The sequence below is a fragment of the Carcharodon carcharias genome, chromosome 7 (genome assembly GCF_017639515.1).
Source record: "Carcharodon carcharias isolate sCarCar2 chromosome 7, sCarCar2.pri, whole genome shotgun sequence".
In the NCBI taxonomy this organism is placed as follows: domain Eukaryota; kingdom Metazoa; phylum Chordata; class Chondrichthyes; order Lamniformes; family Lamnidae; genus Carcharodon; species Carcharodon carcharias.
In genome coordinates this window covers 81,133,841-81,154,598 of record NC_054473.1, presented here as the reverse complement: position 1 = coordinate 81,154,598, position 20,758 = coordinate 81,133,841, and the positions used below count along the sequence as shown (strand labels likewise).

The 20,758-nt window shown below is 43.1% G+C and overlaps 1 protein-coding gene across 1 annotated transcript in view; it reads left to right on the top strand.

Moving 5' to 3' along the window:
- dock3 (dedicator of cytokinesis 3) overlaps positions 1–20,758 on the top strand; it is a 1,401,685-nt gene that overhangs the window by 247,700 nt on the left and 1,133,227 nt on the right. Inside the window, 1 exon segment of the mRNA XM_041191502.1 lies at positions 10,772–10,812. Coding sequence (XP_041047436.1) covers positions 10,772–10,812 — 41 coding nt within the window.

Genomic DNA, 20,758 nt, shown 5'->3' with positions numbered 1-20,758 from the left:
CTGTCTGTTTTTGTTACAAGCTAGCTTTCTCTCATACTTTGCTTTTTGCTTCTTTATTATCTTGTTAGTCATTTTTTGCTGGTTCTTAAAATCTGTTCAATCCTCTGACCTAGCACTGATCTTTGCAGCTTTGTGCAGTGTTTCTTGCAATTTAATACTATCTTTAACTTTCTTATTTAGCCAAGGATGGTGCATCCTTCTCAAAGAGCCTATCTTCCTCACTGAGATAAAATCTTTTCTGAGCGTTATTAAATATCTCCTTAAATGTCTGTAACTCTACTGTGCTACCTTTAACCTAGTTTTGCAGTTCAGCTTAGCCAACTCTCCCTTCATGCTCTCACAGTTACCTTTATTTAGGATTAAAACATTAGTCATGAACCCACACTCCTCCATTTCAAACTGAACATGAAATGTTATCATATTGTGATCGCTGTCACCTAGAGGCTCCTTTACCACAAGGTTATTGATTTAATCCTGTCTCGTTACACATTACCAGGTCTAGAATAGCCTGCTTTCTGGTTGGCCCTAAGAAATTGTGCCTGGCCACCTTTGCTAATCCAGATGTAGATTAAAGTCACCCATGGTTATCACGGTACCTTTCTTACACACTCCATTTATTTCTTCCTACATTGTAACTATTGTTAGGAGGCCCATTAACTGCAACCAGAGGTGACCTTACCTTTACTATTTATTATCTCTACCCAAACTGATTCTACATTTTGCTCTTTCAAGCTAAAGTCTTCTCTCAGTACTGAACTAACGTCATCCTTAATTAATAGAGCTATCCAGCCACCTTTTCTGAGCTTCCTTGTTCTGAAATGTCAAATACCCTTCAGATCCCAGCCTTGGTCACCTTTCAATCATGTCTCTGTAATGCCTATCATGTCATACATATTTATGCTGCTCATATTATTTGTGCTGACAACTCATCCCTTTTGTTACAAATGCTACGTGTGTTCAGATACAGGGCCTTAAATTTATTTTTTTAATCATTTATGGCATCATCTGCTGGTGCACTCTTGAGATTGTATACTCTGCCCCTTCCTGTCACACTCTGGAACTCATTATCCAAATTGTTGCCCTGCTGCATTACTTTGTTGATTCCCTTTGCTTTACTATATCTTTTCTCATATGATCCTTTTCCCCCACTATTTAATTTACAGTTCCCTCTACCACACTGGTTATACAGTTCACCAGGACATTGGTTGCAGCATGGTTCAGGTGAAGACCATCCAACATACAGCCCCCACTTACCCTAGTACTGGTGCCAGTGCCCCATGAATTGAAACTCATTTCTACCGCACCAATCGTTGAGCCACGCATTCATCCCTCTAACCTTATTTACCCTACACCAATTTTCTCGTGGCTCAGGTAATAATTCAGAGATTATTATCTTTGAGGTTCCGCTCTTTAACTTAGCCATTGGCTGCTCATACTCCCTATGCAGAACCGCTTTCCTGGTCCTATCTATGTGGTTGGTATTTACATGGACCTCAACCACTGGATCCACCCCTCCTACTGCATGTTGCACTCCAGCTTAGAGCAGATGTCCATAACCCTAGCACTGGGCAGGCAACACAGCAGTCTGGACTCACACTCTCGATTGCAGAGAACACTATCTATCACCCTGGCTATACAGTCTTCTATCACTACTACATTCCTCTTCTCTACCCCCACTTGAATGGTATCCTCCACTATGGTGCTATGGTCAATACGCTCATCCACCTTGCAGTCCATCTCCTCGTTCATAAATGTAGCAAGCACTTTGTACCTGTTGGCACTTCGTATTTGATTTTTTGGAAACCTCTTAAAGCCAAATGTGCAATTTAAAAATGTTAACCATTGATCACAAGTCCACTCTTCTGGATCAATTTGGGCTCATTCAAGGCCCAGATCAATCACAAAATTGGGGACTTTGGAGAAAGTGATTCCTTAGATAAATGATGCTTGAGGTCTGGGAAAAAAAGACAGATGCTGAACAAGTTAATGCGCTGCTTTATTCGGTAGGCCTGATAACTGACAATATAATAGGTAGACAAGGAATCAATGAAACCTCTGCAAAAATTGAAGTTTGAAAATCATTCAATGCTTATTTTAACCTCAGAAGTAACAAAATCCTTGAAAGGGCTAAATTTAATCACCGTATCCAGCAACCAGGAGACCCTGTTGGCTCTTTCATTTCTGAGCTGTACAGAGTGGCTGAAGGCTGATTATGGAGATCTGAAACCTGAGCTAATCAGGGATAGAATAGTTGTAGGAGTAGCGACGACACATTCTCAGACTTATTTCAAGCAAAGGAAGATCTAACCTTTGAGAAAGCTATCCAGATTGTTGGGCAATCTGAAATCTGTTTGCAATACAGATTAAGGGGACCAAGCAAACCAGAGGAAACCCCAATGTCCAGTTAGTGAAACAGCACAGAAACAGGGACACTCCAAGCCTTGGTCAGACCAGCCAATCACACAGATGTTTACTACGACACCCCGAGTAGATGACAGTCAAGAGAGGAACCAGCAGAGAAGAGCCCCAACCTCCAGCACCAGTTGGAGAGATAAACCCTGAGACCAGAGTAGACACTGCAATCTCCAGCCAGCATGACAATGCCACAAACAATACTGGAACCAGTAGCAGCCATCCGTTGATGACATCACCCTATACAGCAAAAAGCAAAGGTGAGCTTAATCCCAAGTCACACCCTCACAACAAGAAGAACCACCTTCCATCCCAACATGCGTCTTGATGAGCTGCACAAAGGAAGAAGGAAGAAAAAACATTTTGAGACAAGCCCACAGTTCATCTGCCCACAAAGTGTGGAATAAACCAACTGCCATCCATCACGACAATTGTGGAATCAACAAAGAGTAATTGAGTGCCAAAGAATGGAAAAAGAGGATGTAAAGACACCCAGATGCCAGAACAACCACCAATTCTGCAAAGTTTACCTGCAGTGGCAGAGCCTAGCACTCCTCTGACAGTAATATGAACAAGGTATGGGAAGGTTCTAAGGCATCCAGACCGCCTGAACCTATGAACTCAGAGATTCGAGGGTAGGAGAAATAGGATAGTAGTAATGATGTAATACATGGGGTAAATGGAGAACATAAACACATTGGATAAAGATTTGAGGGGCAGTGTTGTATTAGGGTCCGCCACATACAGGGTTAACGTGGGACTGAGTACAATACCACCCACACAGTGATTTAAGAGAACACATGATCTGCGCCGGGTGTCATTGCAGTGTGGTACAGAGCTGTGTGTAGAAGCCCAAATGGAGATAGCTCCTGGCTCGGATCTTTTCTATATGTATATAGTTTCTAGTTCAACTTACTGTTGAACTGCCTAAGACTATGAATACCTTAATAAGACCGACTGAACTATGCCCAACACCTTACAACAAAAACAGTATGATTTATACAAATTCAACATAACCTCCTTGCACTTAAACTCTATTCCTCTATTAATAAAGCCCAAGATACTGTATGCTTAATAACTGTTCTTTCAACCTGTCCTGCCACCTTCAATAATTTATGTACATAAACACCCAGGTCTTTGTGAAGAGTCCATAAGACATAGGAGCAGAAATTAGGCCAATCGGCCCATCGAGTCTGCTCCGCCATTCAATCATGGCTGATAAGTTTCTCAACCCCATTCTCCCGCCTTCTCCCCATAACCTTTGATCCCCTTACCAATCAAGAACCTATCTATTTCAGTCTTAAATACACTCAATGACCTGGCCTCCACAGCCTTCTGTGGTAATTATTTCCATAGAATCACCACTCTCTGGCTAAAGAAGTTTCTCCTCATCTCTGTTCTAAAAGATCTTCATTTTACTCTAAGGCTGTGCTCTCGAGTCCTAGTCTCTCCTACTAATGGAAACATCTTCCCCACGTCCACTCTATCCAGACCTTTCAATATTCTGTAAGTTTCAATCAGATCCCCCCTCATCCTTCTAAATTCCATCAAGTATAGACCCAGAATCCTTAAACGTTCCTCATATGTTAAGCCTTTCATTCCTGGGATCATTCTCGCGAACCTCCTCTGGACCCCCTCCAGGGCCAGCACATCCTTCCTGAGATATGGGGCCCAAAATTGCTCACAATATTCTAAATGTCGTCTGACTAGAGCCTTATAAAGCCTCAGCAGCACATCCCTGCTTTTATATTCTAGTCCTCTCGAAATAAATGCCAACATTGCATTTGCCTTCCTAACTACCGACTCAACCTGCAAGTTAACCTTAAGAGAATCCTGGACTAGGACTCCCAAATCCCTTTGCACTCCAGATTTCTGAATTCTCTCCCCATTTAGAAAATAGTCCATGCCTCTATTCTTCCTACTAAAGTGCATGAAGTGCATACAGACTCGAAATGTCAACTGTATTCCTCTCTGCAGATGCTGTCGGACCTGCTGAGTTTTTCCAGGTGTTTTTGTTTTTGTTTTGGATTTCCAGCATCCGCAGTTTTTTGCTTTTAATCATTACTTTTACTTTCCTTCAACTACATAATCCCTTATAAAAACAAACATTTCATTCAAATGCTTAATCCCTTATAAAAACAAATCTTGCATTCAAGTGCTTAACCCCATATAAAAATAAGCATTTATATTCCTAACCTTACATTAAAGATTTTATAACCACTTTGAGCTGTCAATCAACCTATGAACTGGCAGGCAGCCCACTTTGATAATGATAAGTTGTGAAATCAGACATGCAGCAGAAATCCTATAAGTATAACCCTCAGGCTCATGTGAACAAACAGAGTGAACTAGCAAAAAATGTTTTTTAAACTGCAGCATTTTTTTAAATTTGAAGGCCAGGATATTTCAATGCCATGACAGCTTGACAGATGCCTTTACAGCTTGATAGTTCCCTTGACAGCTCCAGTCAACTGACAGTTTCAGTGAGATTATCCACTTCTTATGCATATTCATGTCTACTTTTAACAATTCCAAAGGGCACCTGACCTCTCCCAAAGGCCACCTTGTCTCCCCCAATGATGCCTCTGATCCTATCTAAAAGGGGACCATACCTCACCAAAAGGGTACCCTACTTCTCCAAGGAACTCTGGCAGCTTTAGTCCTCCTCCTGAAAGGTCTAAGACTCAGAAGTCGCGTTTTGGGCATCCCAGTTATGACAATTGGATCTGTTTGAAGACAGCTGCACTTTTACATGTGTAGCTGCCTTCATGAACCACTAATGTACAAGCTACAACCCTCCTCTGTGAAAATGGTGGGTGCCAGGTTGGGAGGCAGTACTGCTGGAAAATTGGCCCTATTTTGGCTAAGGTGGCATCCCTCTTCCGTCTTTGCATAAATTCAGGCCAGCGATTGAGACTTATCTGAAGGGGTTCTGTAGAAAGGGAAACACAAAAACCGGAAAGGTAGCTTAGTCTCCAGTGGCTTAGGAGTTTGGGAAAGACAAAGATCAGGCGGACACTAAGGGTGCAGATCACCTTGCCAGCAATATTTGACAATGAATCATAGTATTTACAGTCTGGCAGAATGCTCATGCCGATGAAAGAAAATGTTATTTTTCAGTGGATGTAAATTTCCTAATCAAAGGCACTTTACTACGTACTTTACTGTCCCTCAGCAAATTTTGATTTGATTCCCTGGAAATTTCAATCAATCAGGATTCACTCGGAGAATATGAAGTAAATAGTAAATGCTGCTTAATTGGCTTAAATTGAGCCAATCAGGACTTTGTGATGACACCCACGTTTCAATGTTTAATGGATATTAATTAGCAGATTAATTACCATAGCGTGTTACTCATGGGGGTCAGTCGTAATAGTACTGCAAAGGGCACTGGATGTATATGGCCATGAAAGGATTTAGATAGAAGTTTGAGAGATATGTGCTCACTAGAGTCCCAGGTTTTGTTGTTAGCAGCAAAGGGATAGCACTCACTTTCCCGCTGATAGTTGCCCACAGAATTCCTGTAGACTTCTCAGATCAGGTTTCCTCTAAGTCTGGCATTTATACCAGCATGGCCCTCTCTCCCAGGAATCTATGGTCAGGGGAAGAAAGGTGAGGCAATTTTTATTTATTTCATTTCTCCTGATTGCACCAGTGGTAAGTTTTCCCACTACTTTTAGACCAGGATTTTCCCATTGGTGATTTGGGGGTGGGCCCGCTCGCTGATGGGAAAATGATGCAAGGGCAAAATTCGGAGGAACCTCCGACATCATCCTGGCCCCTTTAAATTTTCAGGAAGGCAGGTGGACAGCAAAATCAGCCGGTAGCCTTACCACAAAACCTGGGTCAGTGTGTTATTAAACTGCAAGGTATAGCTGTATATAATACCCTAACTTGTTTAAGCTGTGTAATTTGATCTATGACCATACATTGCATCCAAAGGCCATTCAGAAGTTTATTGCCATTGGTGAGGTGCTTGTGGATTTTTAGCTCCAGGCTTGATGAAATCAGCAGAAAATGTTTGACACTTTGAAGTGTGACTGAAAACTTCAGAAGCAATGGATATAAAGTGGATCTCATAGAACTGTCTAAGGATAAAAATGTATGTAAATTCTTCAACCACTGCAGGGAGTTGAAATTAGATTATTCCCTTCCCATGCCAGTTGCATACATAAACCTGTGCATTTAGTGTTCTGTAGTTGCATGAATAAATAAATCCTTGCTTATTGTCCTCTGCACTATTTATTTTAACAAAATAAACTGAGTTGAAGAGTCATGCTTTTTTTTATCTTTTAATGCATGAAGCAACTTTTATAATTTTATTTAGAGCATTTGCTTGCCATATAATGGGTTCCTGGTTTTTAGTGCTGTCAGACCTTGGGCTTTTTATATCATCATTTTAAGTGGGCAGGAGGGTGCCTAATGAACAGCAAATTTTGGTGCATTCAGTGATAGGCGAACTTTACTGTTAATCATTTAAGAAGAAAACAAGTCTTTTGTGCATCCTTTTGAACTCCAAAATATGTTCCTTTTTATTTATTCATTCACGGTGTCAGGGCATCGTTGGCTAGGCCAGCATTAATTGCCCTTGAGATTGTATTGGTGAGCCGTCTTCTTGAGCTCATGCAGGCCATTTAGTGTGGGTACACCCAAACTGCTGTTGGGAAGGGAGTTCCAGGATTTTGACCCAGTGGCAAGAAGGAACGGCAATATAGTTCCAAGTCAGGATGTTGTGTGACTTGAAGGGGAACCTGCAGGTGGTGGTGTTCCCATGCATCTGCTCCCCTTGTCCTCCTAGGTGATAGAGGTCATAGGTTTGGAAGGTGCTATCAAAGGAGTGTTGATGAGTTGCTGCAGTAAATGGTACATACTGCTGCCACTGTGTGTCAGTGGTGAAGGGAGTGACTGTTTAAGGTGGTGGATGGGATCCCATGGGATGGGATGGCAGATTGTCTTGTCCTGGATGGTCTCTAGCTTTTTGAGCATTGTTGGAATGGCACTCTTTCAGGCAAGTGGAGAGTATCACACTCCTGACTTGTGTCTTGCAGATTGTGGACAATATTTGGGGAGGCAGGAGGCGAGTTACTTACTGCAGAATTCCCAGTCTCTGACCTCTTGTAGCCACAGTAATTATGGCTAGCCCAGTTCAGTTTCTGGTCAATGGTAATTCACAGGATGTTGATACTGGAGGATTCAGTGAGGTAATGCCATAGAATCTAACCATCAATGATATTCAGACTTGTTGGAGATGGTCATTGCCTGCCATTTGTGTGGTGCACATGATGTTTGCTACTTAACAGCCCAAGCCTGAATGTTGTCCGACTTGAGCTGTATATGGACACGGACTGCTTCAGTATCTGAGGATTCGTGAATGGTGATGAACATTATGCAATCATCAGCAACCGTTCTGATCTTATGAAGGAGGGAAGGTCATGGTGAAGCAGCTGAAGATGGTTGGGCCTGGGACACCAGCCTGAGGAACTCCTGCAACGATGCCCTGGAACTGAGTTGATTGACCTCCAACAACCACAGCTGTTTTCTTTTGTGCTCGGCGTGACTCCAACCAGTGGAGAGTTTTCCCCCTAATTCTTAGTTTTTCTAGTGCTCCTTGATGCCACACTTAGACAAATGCTGCCTTGTTGTCAAGGGCAGCCACAATCACATCACCCCTGGAATTCAGCTCCTTTGCTCATGTTTGGACCAGGGCTGTTAATGAGGTCAGGATTTGTGTGGCCCTGATAGAACCCAAAATGAGCATCAGTGAGCAGGTTATTACTGAGTAATCATATTCAAAGATGATACCTTTAATATTATGAAATTTGTTTACATTTAGCATAATATCACATCACAATGTCCCAAAGTGCTTCATGTAACAACAACTTATTTGAAGCACAATCAATCTCACCATGTAGGTGCACTTGGCAGCAGTCACACACACAGCATAGGTTCCAGTAATTGTAATGAGATGAGTTTCATTACACGCTGAAAAGTAGGGAATCCCATGGCAACACCATCTATTTGGCTAAAGCTGAACTCAACTGCACAAGTTGTTGTGTTTATTCCAGTGTGATGCAAGGCATGTAGGCCATATGTCCCAAAGACTGGTGGATAACATCGAGCAGCATGTCCCTTCGCTGTTTACAGTGGGCTAGCCAGCCTGTGCTTGCAAAACTCAACACACTTTTCAGGGCTGAAAGTGATGGCCTTAGGCCCATTCATAAAGTGTCCACTCTACCAAAAATTACCCTAGAAGGGCAAGGTATCTCAAAAATTTGAGCAACAGGTAAAGCTAGCTGTTTCATGCCACGACTATGCAGTAGCAGCACGAACGGTATTTGCCACTGACAGGATGCTGCCGTCAAGTCAAAAAGACATTCGGCCTATCACACAAATGAGTAATGTGGTATGTGAATTCAACTGCCAGTGAGATACCAGGTATGTAGGCCGTATGTCCCAAAGGCTGGTGGATCGTATCAAACAGCATATCCAAGCTGCTATTCGCAATGGGCAAGTACAGACAGTGCCCAACCAGCCCATGCTTGCAAAACTCGAAACAAGTGCCTGGCATTAGATGTAGTTCCACGATTGGACAATATTTGCTAAATAATCCTCAGTGTGCTAAAATTTACGCTTACAATCAATTTAAGATTGTCAGTCAAGCTTACAATGTGGCGTATTTGCATGTACTGGAATCTACATATATTAATACACAGGACCCTGTTCTTTGCAGACAGAAAGAACATATACACACATTGTGCCCATTTCAGCTAAACAAAATAAATGATAGCCATTTGCTGGTTCATTCCTCAGGGCAATGCCTTGACCAGAGTCATGCTGCCTGGTTTAAATTTCAGACATTGCTTAGCAGTTATCTATCAGTCACCATAAACCAGTGAATTTTCCATGGCAATGCCTCTACCAATAAGGATCCATTTGCCAATCAATCAGTATTCTCTTCGCATACAGTATAATGTTGTGGCTTCCCCTGACATTAGTGTTCTTGTGATTGTCCTCATGAGTGCAAGGCGAAAAGCTTTGACAAAATGTCTTTTTTCAGCAATACTCAAGTTTTTATACTAGCAAACGGCTCATCTATTTATGGTGGCTTTCAAATCTTAGTCAAGACACTGGGAAAACTCACAACTTCTTTTTGAATAGTATAATGTGATCTTTAATTTTCACATTTGCAAGCAAATTTAACTTTTTCTACAAAAATTGCAGCTCTGAAACGTCAACAGGACTGTTCCCAGTAATGCACTGAACTAATGTTCTATATTTATGACCAAATCTTGGTTTGGGATTTAACTCCATAATCTTCTGATTCATAGCCAAGAGATGTACCAACTGAACCAAAATTATTTTTAATTCATTGTTTATATCTGTACTTGTTGGTTCATGGTTAGTAGTTTTTGTTTCTGCTTGCTTGTTACTATGTTCAGATCTCCTTAGCTGTAATTTGTTATTTTTGTTATTTTAGAAATTAGCAATTCAGCTAATCAGGTGGTAGGTAATTGACAGATATTTTGTGTATGTACATTTGAAGAATGATATTTCACTCCCTAAGATTTAATGGCCACAGGTGTGCTAGATACAAGACTTTTATAAATAAGTTTAATGGCTTGTACACTGAATATTTTTAAAGATTATTGTGGCTGAATATATATATATATATTTTTAATGACTGCAGTCTGTTTATAACTTGTGTCTTTGAGGACCCAGCCAATGAATAACAATCGTATCAAAAGGTTTAAACATCATGTACACTGCTCACATAGCAGGTGAATTCTGCAATACTATGAAATTCCTTTGAATTACATAGAATCTAACTAGTGACAGCTATTAGTTGAACTTTTCCTGTGCTTTTCTGTTTGAATTTTGGGTTCTAGCTCAAACACATTGCATTCATTCTGTTTTATACTTTACTTGTATCACAATTTTTTTGTTTTCTGAGGCTTCTTGGGTTACACTTTCAATCTCATTTTGAGTTTTATTGTTTTGGTGCATTCATTCTGAAAATCAAAATTAGATATTTGGGAGTGGGAAGAGAGTAATATGAAAGTGAAAGGCAGGGGTTCAAATTACATATAAGATCTGGATATTGGAGCTAAATGATACATTCATGGTTATGTTATAATATTTGTTTATAAAATCCTTCATCAGTACATCATTGTATTTTTTTACCAAAGGTTGTCTTCACCCCCTTCTCCATGCTTTCCAAAGTTCTAAGTCAGTTTCTTTAGAAGTCATTGAACTCTTCACATTTAAAATGCTATTAGCTACAATTTCCCAAGTAGAGATTCACTAAAATGACACACCTTGATATTTTTTCTTGACTGACAGCCGATTTTTTGTTTTGCAGGATGGTTCCGAGGGTTTTCAACCAAAAAGCCTACAGTCAAGGTAAGTAATACATAGCCTTCCATTTCCAGATTGAGATTCTCGAGCCAAATTGAAACTTGATGGTGGATCCCTGCTAGAAACATGACTTGCATTAAATTTTCTATCAACTGTATAATTGTTTAGAAACTGAGTACTGTCCATCTGTGATGAAGAACATTCTGCATTTCATATCAGTTCAATTTTTTCTACCTTTATATTAATGTGCAGTGAAATTTAATTTTAAACATTGTTTGCAGTGATCACTCATTTGTGATACTCCACCTGCAATCCATATGAATCATTTATAATCATTGAGTTCCGTTTCATTGATCAGATTAGCAACACCATAACTCAGCGTGGGTTAGAATATTTTAACTGCTCTATGAATGAGGTATGACATTCTTTGCAATGCTGGAAGAATAGACTAATCAGAGGTATAATCTGGCTATATTGAAATTAAATTCCAGATTGCCTGCAGCCTTAGCCCTTCTGCTCTGCCTCTCTCTACCTGCCATATAAGCGATGAATCATCAAAGAACCCTGTTTTTCCATCCCCTGAGCAGGGAATGTGTGTTGAACACACAGTTGTCTCATTAAAATACCTTGATTGTAATTAAATAAAGTTGCTGATTTGTATGACTCAACTCCATGCTTAATGGTGTGCTGACCTAAAACCATCAGGAGAATAGATTTTATTAACTTTTCAGTAGCAGGTTTGAAAAAACACACCCTTTATTTTAGCATAGGGTAGTAAATTGCATGTTATTCACAACTTAATTTGAAGAAAAAAAAGCAGAAAGAAATAAAAAGGAAAAGGCTGTAAGTCTGAAAGAAAACCAGAAAATTCTGGAAAAACATTTGGTGTTGTACATAGTTTATAAAAGGGTATTGAAATAGCTAAGGATGAAGTTGCAATGTTGAACATGTTGAAGAAATGTAGACACAATCAATGAAATCAATAGAATATTCAACTACATAACCAAAACAGTAGAATATATGAAATGCTGTGGGTTTATAAATAGCATCAGAACTGTATAACACCACAATCCATAATCTGTAGTTGTTTGGTAGTACAGAACTTTTCATCGAATGTCGAAGCTTTTCATCTTGCAGTCATCATGACACTTCGCAAGAATACCAATATAAGGGGAAAACAATGATTTATATTGTAAATGAAGAGCATATTGATTGGTTGACGTGGACTCTGGTAGAGGTATTGCCATGGAGAATGCACCAGTGATGGTGACTGGCAGTTAACTGCCAAGCATTGTTTGAAATTTAAACCAGGCAGCTTGACCCTGATTGGTCAAGGCCCTGAGGAATGAGTCAGCGAATGGCTGTGACTTATTCTGTTTAGCTGAAACAGGCACAATGTGTGTACATGTTCTTTCAAGGACAAGGTATCTCCAAAATTTGAGCAACAGTTGAAAGCTAGCTGTTTCACACTGCTACTATGCAGCAGCAACACGAGTGGTTTTCACCACTAACAGGATGCTGCTGTAAAGCCAAAAAGACATTCTGCCATCACACAAATGAGTAACGTGGTATATGAATTTCAGTGTCATGTGATGCTAGATATGTACACCATATGTCCCAAAGACTGATGGATCGTATTAAACGGCATGTCTCATCTGCTATTCACATCAGGCAAGGTACAGACCATACCCAACCAGCCTGTGCTTGCAAAACACAGTGTCCAACATTAGATATGATTTATGATTGGACAACATTTGCTAACTAATCCTCAGTTTGCTAAGACCTATGCTGACAGCCAATTTAAGATTATCAGTCGGGCTCGCAGTTTGGCACATTTGCATGTGCTGGAAGCTACATATATTGATACACAGGACCCTGTAAAGAATATGTACACACATTGCACGTGTTTCAGCCAAACAAAATAAATGACAGCCATTCGCTGACTCATTCCTCAGGGCAGTGCCGTGACTAATCAGGGTCAAGCTGCCTGGCTTAAATTTCAAACAATACTTCGCAATTATCTATCAGTCATCATGAACTGGTGCATTGACAATGCCTCTATCAATCGGAGTCCACTTGCCAATCAATCAGCACTCTCTTCACATGCAGCATAAGGAGTTGTTTTCCCTTTATATGAATATTTTTGTGAAGTGTCCTGATGCGTGCAAAACAAAAAGCTTCGACATATCTCTTTTGTAACAATAATCCATAACCTCATGACCTGACATTCCTACTGCAAGACTTGACATTTGTGTTCAAATGCACATCAAAAACAGACATACAAAGTAGTCACTTGACATCAAAAAGTGTGATTTGGATTGAATTTTCATCAGTCATCAGTACTAAATTTCCACTTTTTGACATCAGTTGCCATCAAAAGTGCTCAAAAGACATCAGAAATGGTCATCAGGCAAAAAATAATCCTTAGACATCAAAAGCAATCAATGGCTTCCTCCCCACAACCCCCCACCCCCAACCAAATACACATTCAGCCATGCTCTCCCACCTATCCCCACTCACTCATGTCCTCCCTCCTAAATCACTCATTCATGCCCTCCCGTCTCCACTCGACCCTTTCTCGGTGATCTCCGCTTCCTTCTCCACAGTCCCCCAGCACCTGGATTTCACCACCTTGCTCCTACGTGTGAGAGCTCCCATGCCACCCCCACCTTCTAACCACCCCGCCACTCCGAAACAACTGGGGCCTAGCACCAGCTGCCTCATGCTGGACTTTGGCTTCAACAACTGCCTGTGCTGCCGACTCGGGCCTACTTCCAGCCACCAGTTGCTGGATCTGAAACCCTGACTGAACATACCCCCTGCCCGCATCGCCATATGCCCTCACCCTGAAGCTGATACGGGCCTCCAGCAGGGACCGTACCCCCACACCCCTACCTGTTTTACTCTCCTGCCCTAACTGTTCCATGTGGTGGGACAGATATGCCAGTGAGAGTAAATATGTGTGAAATTCAGGCTCCAGTGAGAGTCGGTGTATGTTGGACCTGAACTGTGCTAAGACCCAGTGCACATGGGACCTGAACCCTAGTAAGAGCCAAGGGCAAGATTAAATCTGGAAAAATGTGGTATATCAAAGAGTAGAGACAAGGTAAGAGAAGAAAATAGTAACATTGGAAATGAAGGTCGAAGAATGGGAGGAAGGGAGAAAGAAAAAAAAAATCTAAGAACGGCCCAACAATCAAGACGAGATGTTGCAAAGATAACAAGAAGACAAAACTAAAGGCTCTCTATCTGTGCGTAGCACTCATAACAAAGTAAACAAATTGATAGCGCATATTGAAGTAAATAAATATGATATGATAGCCATTGTGGAGACGTGTCTGCAGGATGACAAGGATTGGGTCCTGAATATTTATGGATATGAGACATTCAAGAAGAAAAGAACCTAGGTAAGGTGGAGGGCTGGCACTGTTAATCAAGGATGGCATTGGTGCAATAGTTGGAGATGACCTTGGTTCAGTTGATCAGGATATAGAACCAGTTTGGGTGGAGATGAGGAATAGTAGGGGAAAGAAATCACCAGTGAAAGTGGTCTACAGGCCCCTAACAGTAACCAGTAGGACAAATTATAAAAGAATAAATATTTGGTGCTTGTGGTAAAGAAACAGCAATAGTCATGGGTGATTTTAATCTACACACAAACTGGAAAGATCAGATTGGCAAAAGTAGTCTGCATGAGAAGTTCAAAGAATGCTTTCAAGAGAGTTTCTTAGAGCAGCATGTTCTGGAAGCAACCAGAATGTAGGCTACACTGGACTTCGTGTTGTGTAATGTGACAGGATTAATTAACAACATCAGAGTAAAGGACCCCTAGGTAGCAGTGACCACAATATGATTGAATTTTACATCCAGTTTGAAAGAGAGACGAGTGGGTCTAAGTCGAGTATTTTAAACTTAAATCAGGGCAACAATGTGGGCATGAAAGCTGAGCTAGCTGAAGTGAACTGGGATACTAAGGCCAGGGGATAGATCGATAGAGAAACAGTGGCAGACGTTTAAGGGGATATTGCAGAATACCCAGATTAAGTATGTTCCTACTATAAAAAGAGATTCTAAAGGGAAGACCCACCATCCATGGTTAACTAAAGGAGTTAAGGAAAGCCTCAAACTTAAGGAAAAAGCATATAACTGCGCAAAGATGAGTGGCAGGTCAGATGATTGGTCAGAACATAAAGAACAGCAACAAATTACTAAAAGATTAATCAGGAGAAAGAAATTAGAGTATGAGAGGAAGCTAGCTAGAATATAAACATGGATAGCAAGAGTTTGTACAGGTATGTAAAAAGAAAAAGAGTAAGTAAAGTGAATGTTGTTCCTCCAGAGAGTGAGTATGGGGAGTTAATAGTAGATAATTAGAAAATGGCAGATGAAATGGATAAATGTTTTGCTTCTGTCTTCACTAAAGAGGATAGAAAATAACATTCCAGCAACAGATGTAAATCAGAATGTGGGGGGGAGAGAGGAAATTGTTGAAATAACGATCACTAGGGAAGTGATACTGAGCAAATTGATGGAGCTGTGGGCTGACAAGTCTAGGTGGACTTCATCCTATGGTGTTAAAAGAGATGGCTCATGAGATGATAAATGCGGTGGTGTTAATTTTCTAAAACTCCCTAGATTCTGGGAAGGTTCCATCAGACTGGAAAGTAACAAATGTAACCCCTCTATTCACGAAACATAGAAATTAGGAGCAGGAATAGGTCATTCAGCATTTCGAGTCTGCTCTGCCATTCAAATGATCATGGCTGATCTTCTATCTAATGCCATACATACTCTTGCTCTCTCCCCATACCCCTTCACACCTTTAGAGTCGAGAAATCCATCTATTTCCTTCTTAAATATATTCAATGACTTGGCCTCCACAGCCTTCTGGCTGGGAATTCCACAGGTTCACCACCCTCTGAGTGAAGAGGTTGCTGCTCATCTCAGTCCTAAATGGCGTACCCTGTATCCTGAGACTGTAACCCATTGTTTTAAACCCCTCAGCCAGAGGAAACATCATCCCTACGTTTAGTCTGTCCACCCCGTCAGAATTTTATATGTTTCAACGAGACCACCTCTCATTCTTCTAAATTCCAGTGAATACAGTCCTAGTTGGCCCAATTTCTCCTCATACGACAATCCTACCATCCCAGGAATCAGTCTGGTGAACCTTCGCTGCACTCCCTCTATGGCAAGTATGTTCTTTCCCAGATAAGGAGACCAAAACTGCACACACTATTCCAGGTGTAGTCTCACCAAGGCCCTGTACAGCTGCAGTAAGACATCCTTGCTCCTGTACTCATGTCCTCTCGCAATGAAGGGCAATATGCCATTTACCGCCTTAACTGCTTGCTGCACCCTCCATGCTTGCTTTCAGCAATTGGTGTACGAGGGCACCCACGTCCCTTTGTACATCAACATTTCCCAAACTATCACCATTTAAATAATACTCTGCCATTCTGTGTTTCCTACTGAAGTGGGTAACTTCACACTTAGCCACGTTATACTGCACCTGCCATGTATTTGCACACCCTCTCAACCTGTCTAAATGCCTTGAAGCCTCTTAACACCCTCCTCACCACTCACATTATGTGACGTCAGCAAACGTGGAAATATTACAAAACAAAAACAGAATTACCTGGAAAAACTCAGCAGGTCTGGCAGCATCGGCAGAGAAGAAAAGAGTTGACGTTTCGAGCCCTCATGACCCTTCAGCAGAACTGAGTGAATATTAGGAGAGGGGTGAAATATAAGCTGGTTTAAGGTTGGGGGGGTGGGGGTGGTGGGGTAGAGAAGTGGAGAGGGGTGGTGTGGTTGTAGGGACAAGCAAGCAGTGATAGGAGCAGATAATCAAAAGGTGTCACAGACAAAAGAACACAGGTGTTGAAGTTGGTGATATTATCTAAACGAATGTGCTAATTAAGAATGGATGGTAGGGCACTCAAGGTATAGCTCTAGTGGGGGTGGGGCGGGGCATAAAAGATTTAAAAATAATGGAAATAGGTGGGAAAAGAAAAATCTATATAAATTATTGGAAAAAACAAAAGGAAGGGGGAAGAAACAGAAAGGGGGTGGGGATGGAGGAGGGAGGTCGAGATCTAAAGTTGTTGAATTCAATATTCAGTCCGGAAGGCTGTAAAGTGCCTAGTCGGAAGATGAGGTGCTGTTCCTCCAGTTTGCGTTGGGCTACACTGGAACAATGCAGCAATCCAAGGACAGACATGTGGGCAAGAGAGCAGGGTGGAGTGTTAGCATGGCAAGCGACAGGGAGGTTTGGGTCATTCTTGCAGACAGACCGCAGGTGTTCTGCAAAGCGGTCGCCCAGTTTACGTTTAGTCTCTCCAATGTAGAGGAGACCGCATTGGGAGCAACGAATGCAGTAGACTAAGTTGGGGGAAATGTAAGTGAAATGCTGCTTCACTTGAAAGGAGTGTTTGGGCCCTTGGACGGTGATGACAGAGGAAGTGAAGGGGCAGGTGTTGTATCTTTTGCGTGGGCATGGGGAGGTGCCATAGGTGGGGGTTGAGGAGTAGGAGGTGATGGAGGAGTGGACCAGGGTGTCCCGGAGGGAGCGATCCATACGGAATGCCGCCGGGGGGGGTGAAGGGAAGATGTGTTTGGTGGTGGCATCATGCTGGAGTTGGCGGAAATGGCGGAGGATGATCCTTTGAATGCGGATGCTGGTGGGGTGATAAGTGAGGACAAGGGGGACCCTATCATGTTTCTGGGAGGGAGGAGAAGGTGTGAGGGCGGATGCGTGGGAGATGGGCCGGACACAGTTGAGGGCCCTGTCAACGATTGTGGGTGGAAAACCTCGGTTAAGGAAGAAGGAGGACGTCAGAGGAACTGTTTTTGAACGTAGCATCATCAGAACAGATGCAACGGAGGCAAAGGTACTGAGAGAATGGGATGGAGTCCTTACAGGAAGCGGGGTGTGAGGAGCTGTAGTCGAGGTAGCTGTGGGAGTCGGTAGGCTTGTAATGGATATTGGTGGACAGTCCATCACCAGAGATTGAGACAGAGAGGTCAAGGAAGGGAAGGGAAGTGTCAGAGATGGCCCATGTGAAAATGATGGAGGGGTGGAGATTGGAAGCAAAATTAATAAATTTTTCCAAGTCCCGACAAGAGCATGAAGCAGCACCGAAGTAATCATCGATGTACCGGAGAAAGAGTTGTGGAAGGGGGCCAGAGTAGGACTGGCACAAGGAATGTTCCACATACCCCATAAAGAGACAGGCATAGCTGGAGCCCATGTGGGTACCCATAGTCACACCTTTTATTTGGAGGAAGTGAGAGGAGTTAAAGGAGAAATTGTTCAGTGTGAGAACAAGTTGAGCCAGACAGAAGAGAGTAGTGGTGGATGGGGATTGTTCGAGCCTCTGTTCGAGGAAGAAGCTAAGAGCCCTCAGACCATCCTGGTGGGGGATGGAGGTGTAGAGAGATTGGACGTCCATGGTGAAGAGGAAGCGGTTGGGGCCAGGGAACTGGAAATTGATGATGTGACATAAGGTGTCAGAGGAATCACGGATGTAGGTGGGAAGGGACTGGACAAGGGGAGAGAGAAGGGAGTCAAGATAACGAGAAATGAGTTCCGTGGGGCAGGAGCAAGCTGACACGATCGGTCTATTGGGACAGTTCTGTTTGTGGATTTTGGGTAGGAGGTGGAAGCGGGCAGTCCGCGGTTGGGCAACTATCAGGTTGGAAGCTGTGGGAGGAAGCTCTCCAGAGGAGATGAGGTCAGTGACAGTCCTGGAAACAATGGCTTGATGTTCAGTGGTGGGGTCATGGTCCAGGGAGAGGTAGAAGGAAGTGTCTGCGAGTTGACGCTCAGCCTCCGCGAGGTAGAGGTCAGTGCGCCAGACAACAACAGCACCACCCTTGTCAGCGGGTTTGATGACAATGTTGGGGGTGGACCTGAGAGAACGGAGTACAGTAAGTTCAGAGAGAGACAGATTAGAATGGGTGAGAGGAGCAGAGAAATTAAGACAACTAATGTCACGCCGACAGTGCTCAATGAAAAGATCAAGAGAAGGTAAGAATCCAGAGGGAGGGGTCCAGGTGGAGGGAGAATATTGGAGGTGGGTAAAAGGATCCGTTGAACGGGGAGAGGACTCCTGCCCAAAGAAGTGAGACTGGAGACGAAGACGGCGGAAGAAGAGTTCAGCATCGTGCCGAGCCCAAAATTCATTGAGATGAGGGCGTAAGGGTATGAAACTAAGTCCTTTGCTGAGCACTGAATGTTCACCGTCGGAGAGGGGAAGGTCAGGGGGTATAGTGAATACACGGCTGGGGCTGGGATTGGAAGATGGGGACAAGATTTCCATATCTCTCTTTTGCCTTGTTCACCTTCATTGCTTTCCATTTCTCTCCTGGTGTTTGACAGGGTGTTTACTAAAACCCGCTTTCACAGCCATATCTCCTTTCTCAGTGACGGTCTCCGTCTCCGACTTACCCCATGTGGATTTCAACTGAAATTCCATCACTCTTGTTTTGAACCCACCCAGGATTACAGGTATCTCCGGGACATAAAAGGTTTCTCGGACTGCTGTTCCCGTCCCATTCTGAGATCCACACTCAGTGCCATGCGCCGCCATATGAACACATTCGACCTCTCCCTCCAGTAGCACCACCGTACCCTTTTTCAAAGCTGCGCTTGCCCCCAGTTTCATTTTATACTTCGTCTCATCCGACGCCTCAACAAGAAACTTTTTCTCTTTCTCTCAAGTGCTAAGGAACGCAAGCTCCAACAACTCATCGACACCAACATCCATCTTGGACACTCCATCCCTACCTGTCCCTCCGTCCCCACCCCATCTTCCAATCCCAGCCCCAGCCGTGTACTCACTATACACCCTGACTTTCCCCTCTCCGATGCTGAATGTTCAGTGCTCAGCAAAGGACTTAGTTTCATACCCTTACGCCCTCATCTCAATGAATTTTGGGCTCGGCACGATGCTGAACTCTTCTTCCGCCATCTTCGTCTCCGGGCTCACTTCTTTGGGCAGGAGTCCTCTCCCTGTTCAACGGATCCTTTTACCCACCTCCAATATTCTCCCTCCACCTGGACCCCTCCCTCTGGATTCTTACCTTCTCTTGATCTTTTCACTGAGAACTGTCAGCGCGACATTAGTCGTCTCAATTTCTCTGCTCCTCTCACCCATTCTAATCTGTCTCTCTCTGAACTTACTGCACTCCGTTCTTTCAGGTCCACCCCCAACATTGTCATCAAACCTGCTGACAAGGGTGGTGCTGTTGTTGTCTGGCGCACTGACCTCTACCTTGCGGCGACTGAGCGTCAACTCACAGACACTTCCTCCTACCTCTCCCTGGACCATAATCCCACCACTGAACATCAAACCATTGTTTCCAGGACTGTCACTGACCTCATCTCCTCTGGAGATCTTCCTCCCACAGCTTCCAACCTGATAGTCGCCCAACCTTGGACGGCCCGCTTCCACCTCCTACCCAAAATCCACAAACAGAACTGTCCCGGTAGACCGATCGTGTCAGCTTGCTCCTGCCCCACGGAACTCATTTCTCGTTATCTTGACTCCCTTCTCTTTCCCCTTGTCCAGTCCCTTCCCACCTACATCTGTGATTCCTCTGACACCTTATGTCACATCAACAATTTCCAGTTCCCTGCCCCCAACCGCTTCCTCTTCACTATGGACGTCCAATCCCTCTACACCTCCATCCCCCACCAGGATGGTCTGAGGGCCCTTAGCTTCTTCCTCGAACAGAGGCCCGAACAATCCCCATCCACCACTACTCTCCTCCGTCTGGCTGAACTTGTTCTCATACTGAACAATTTCTCCTTTAACTCCTCTCACTTCCTCCAAATAAAAGGTGTGGCTAAGGTGTGGCGCATGGGCCCCAGCTCTGCCTGTCTCTTTATGGGGTATGTGGAACATTCCTTGTTGCAGTCCTACTCCAGCCCCCTTCCACAACTCTTTCTCTGGTACATCGATGATTACTTCGGTGCTTCTTCATG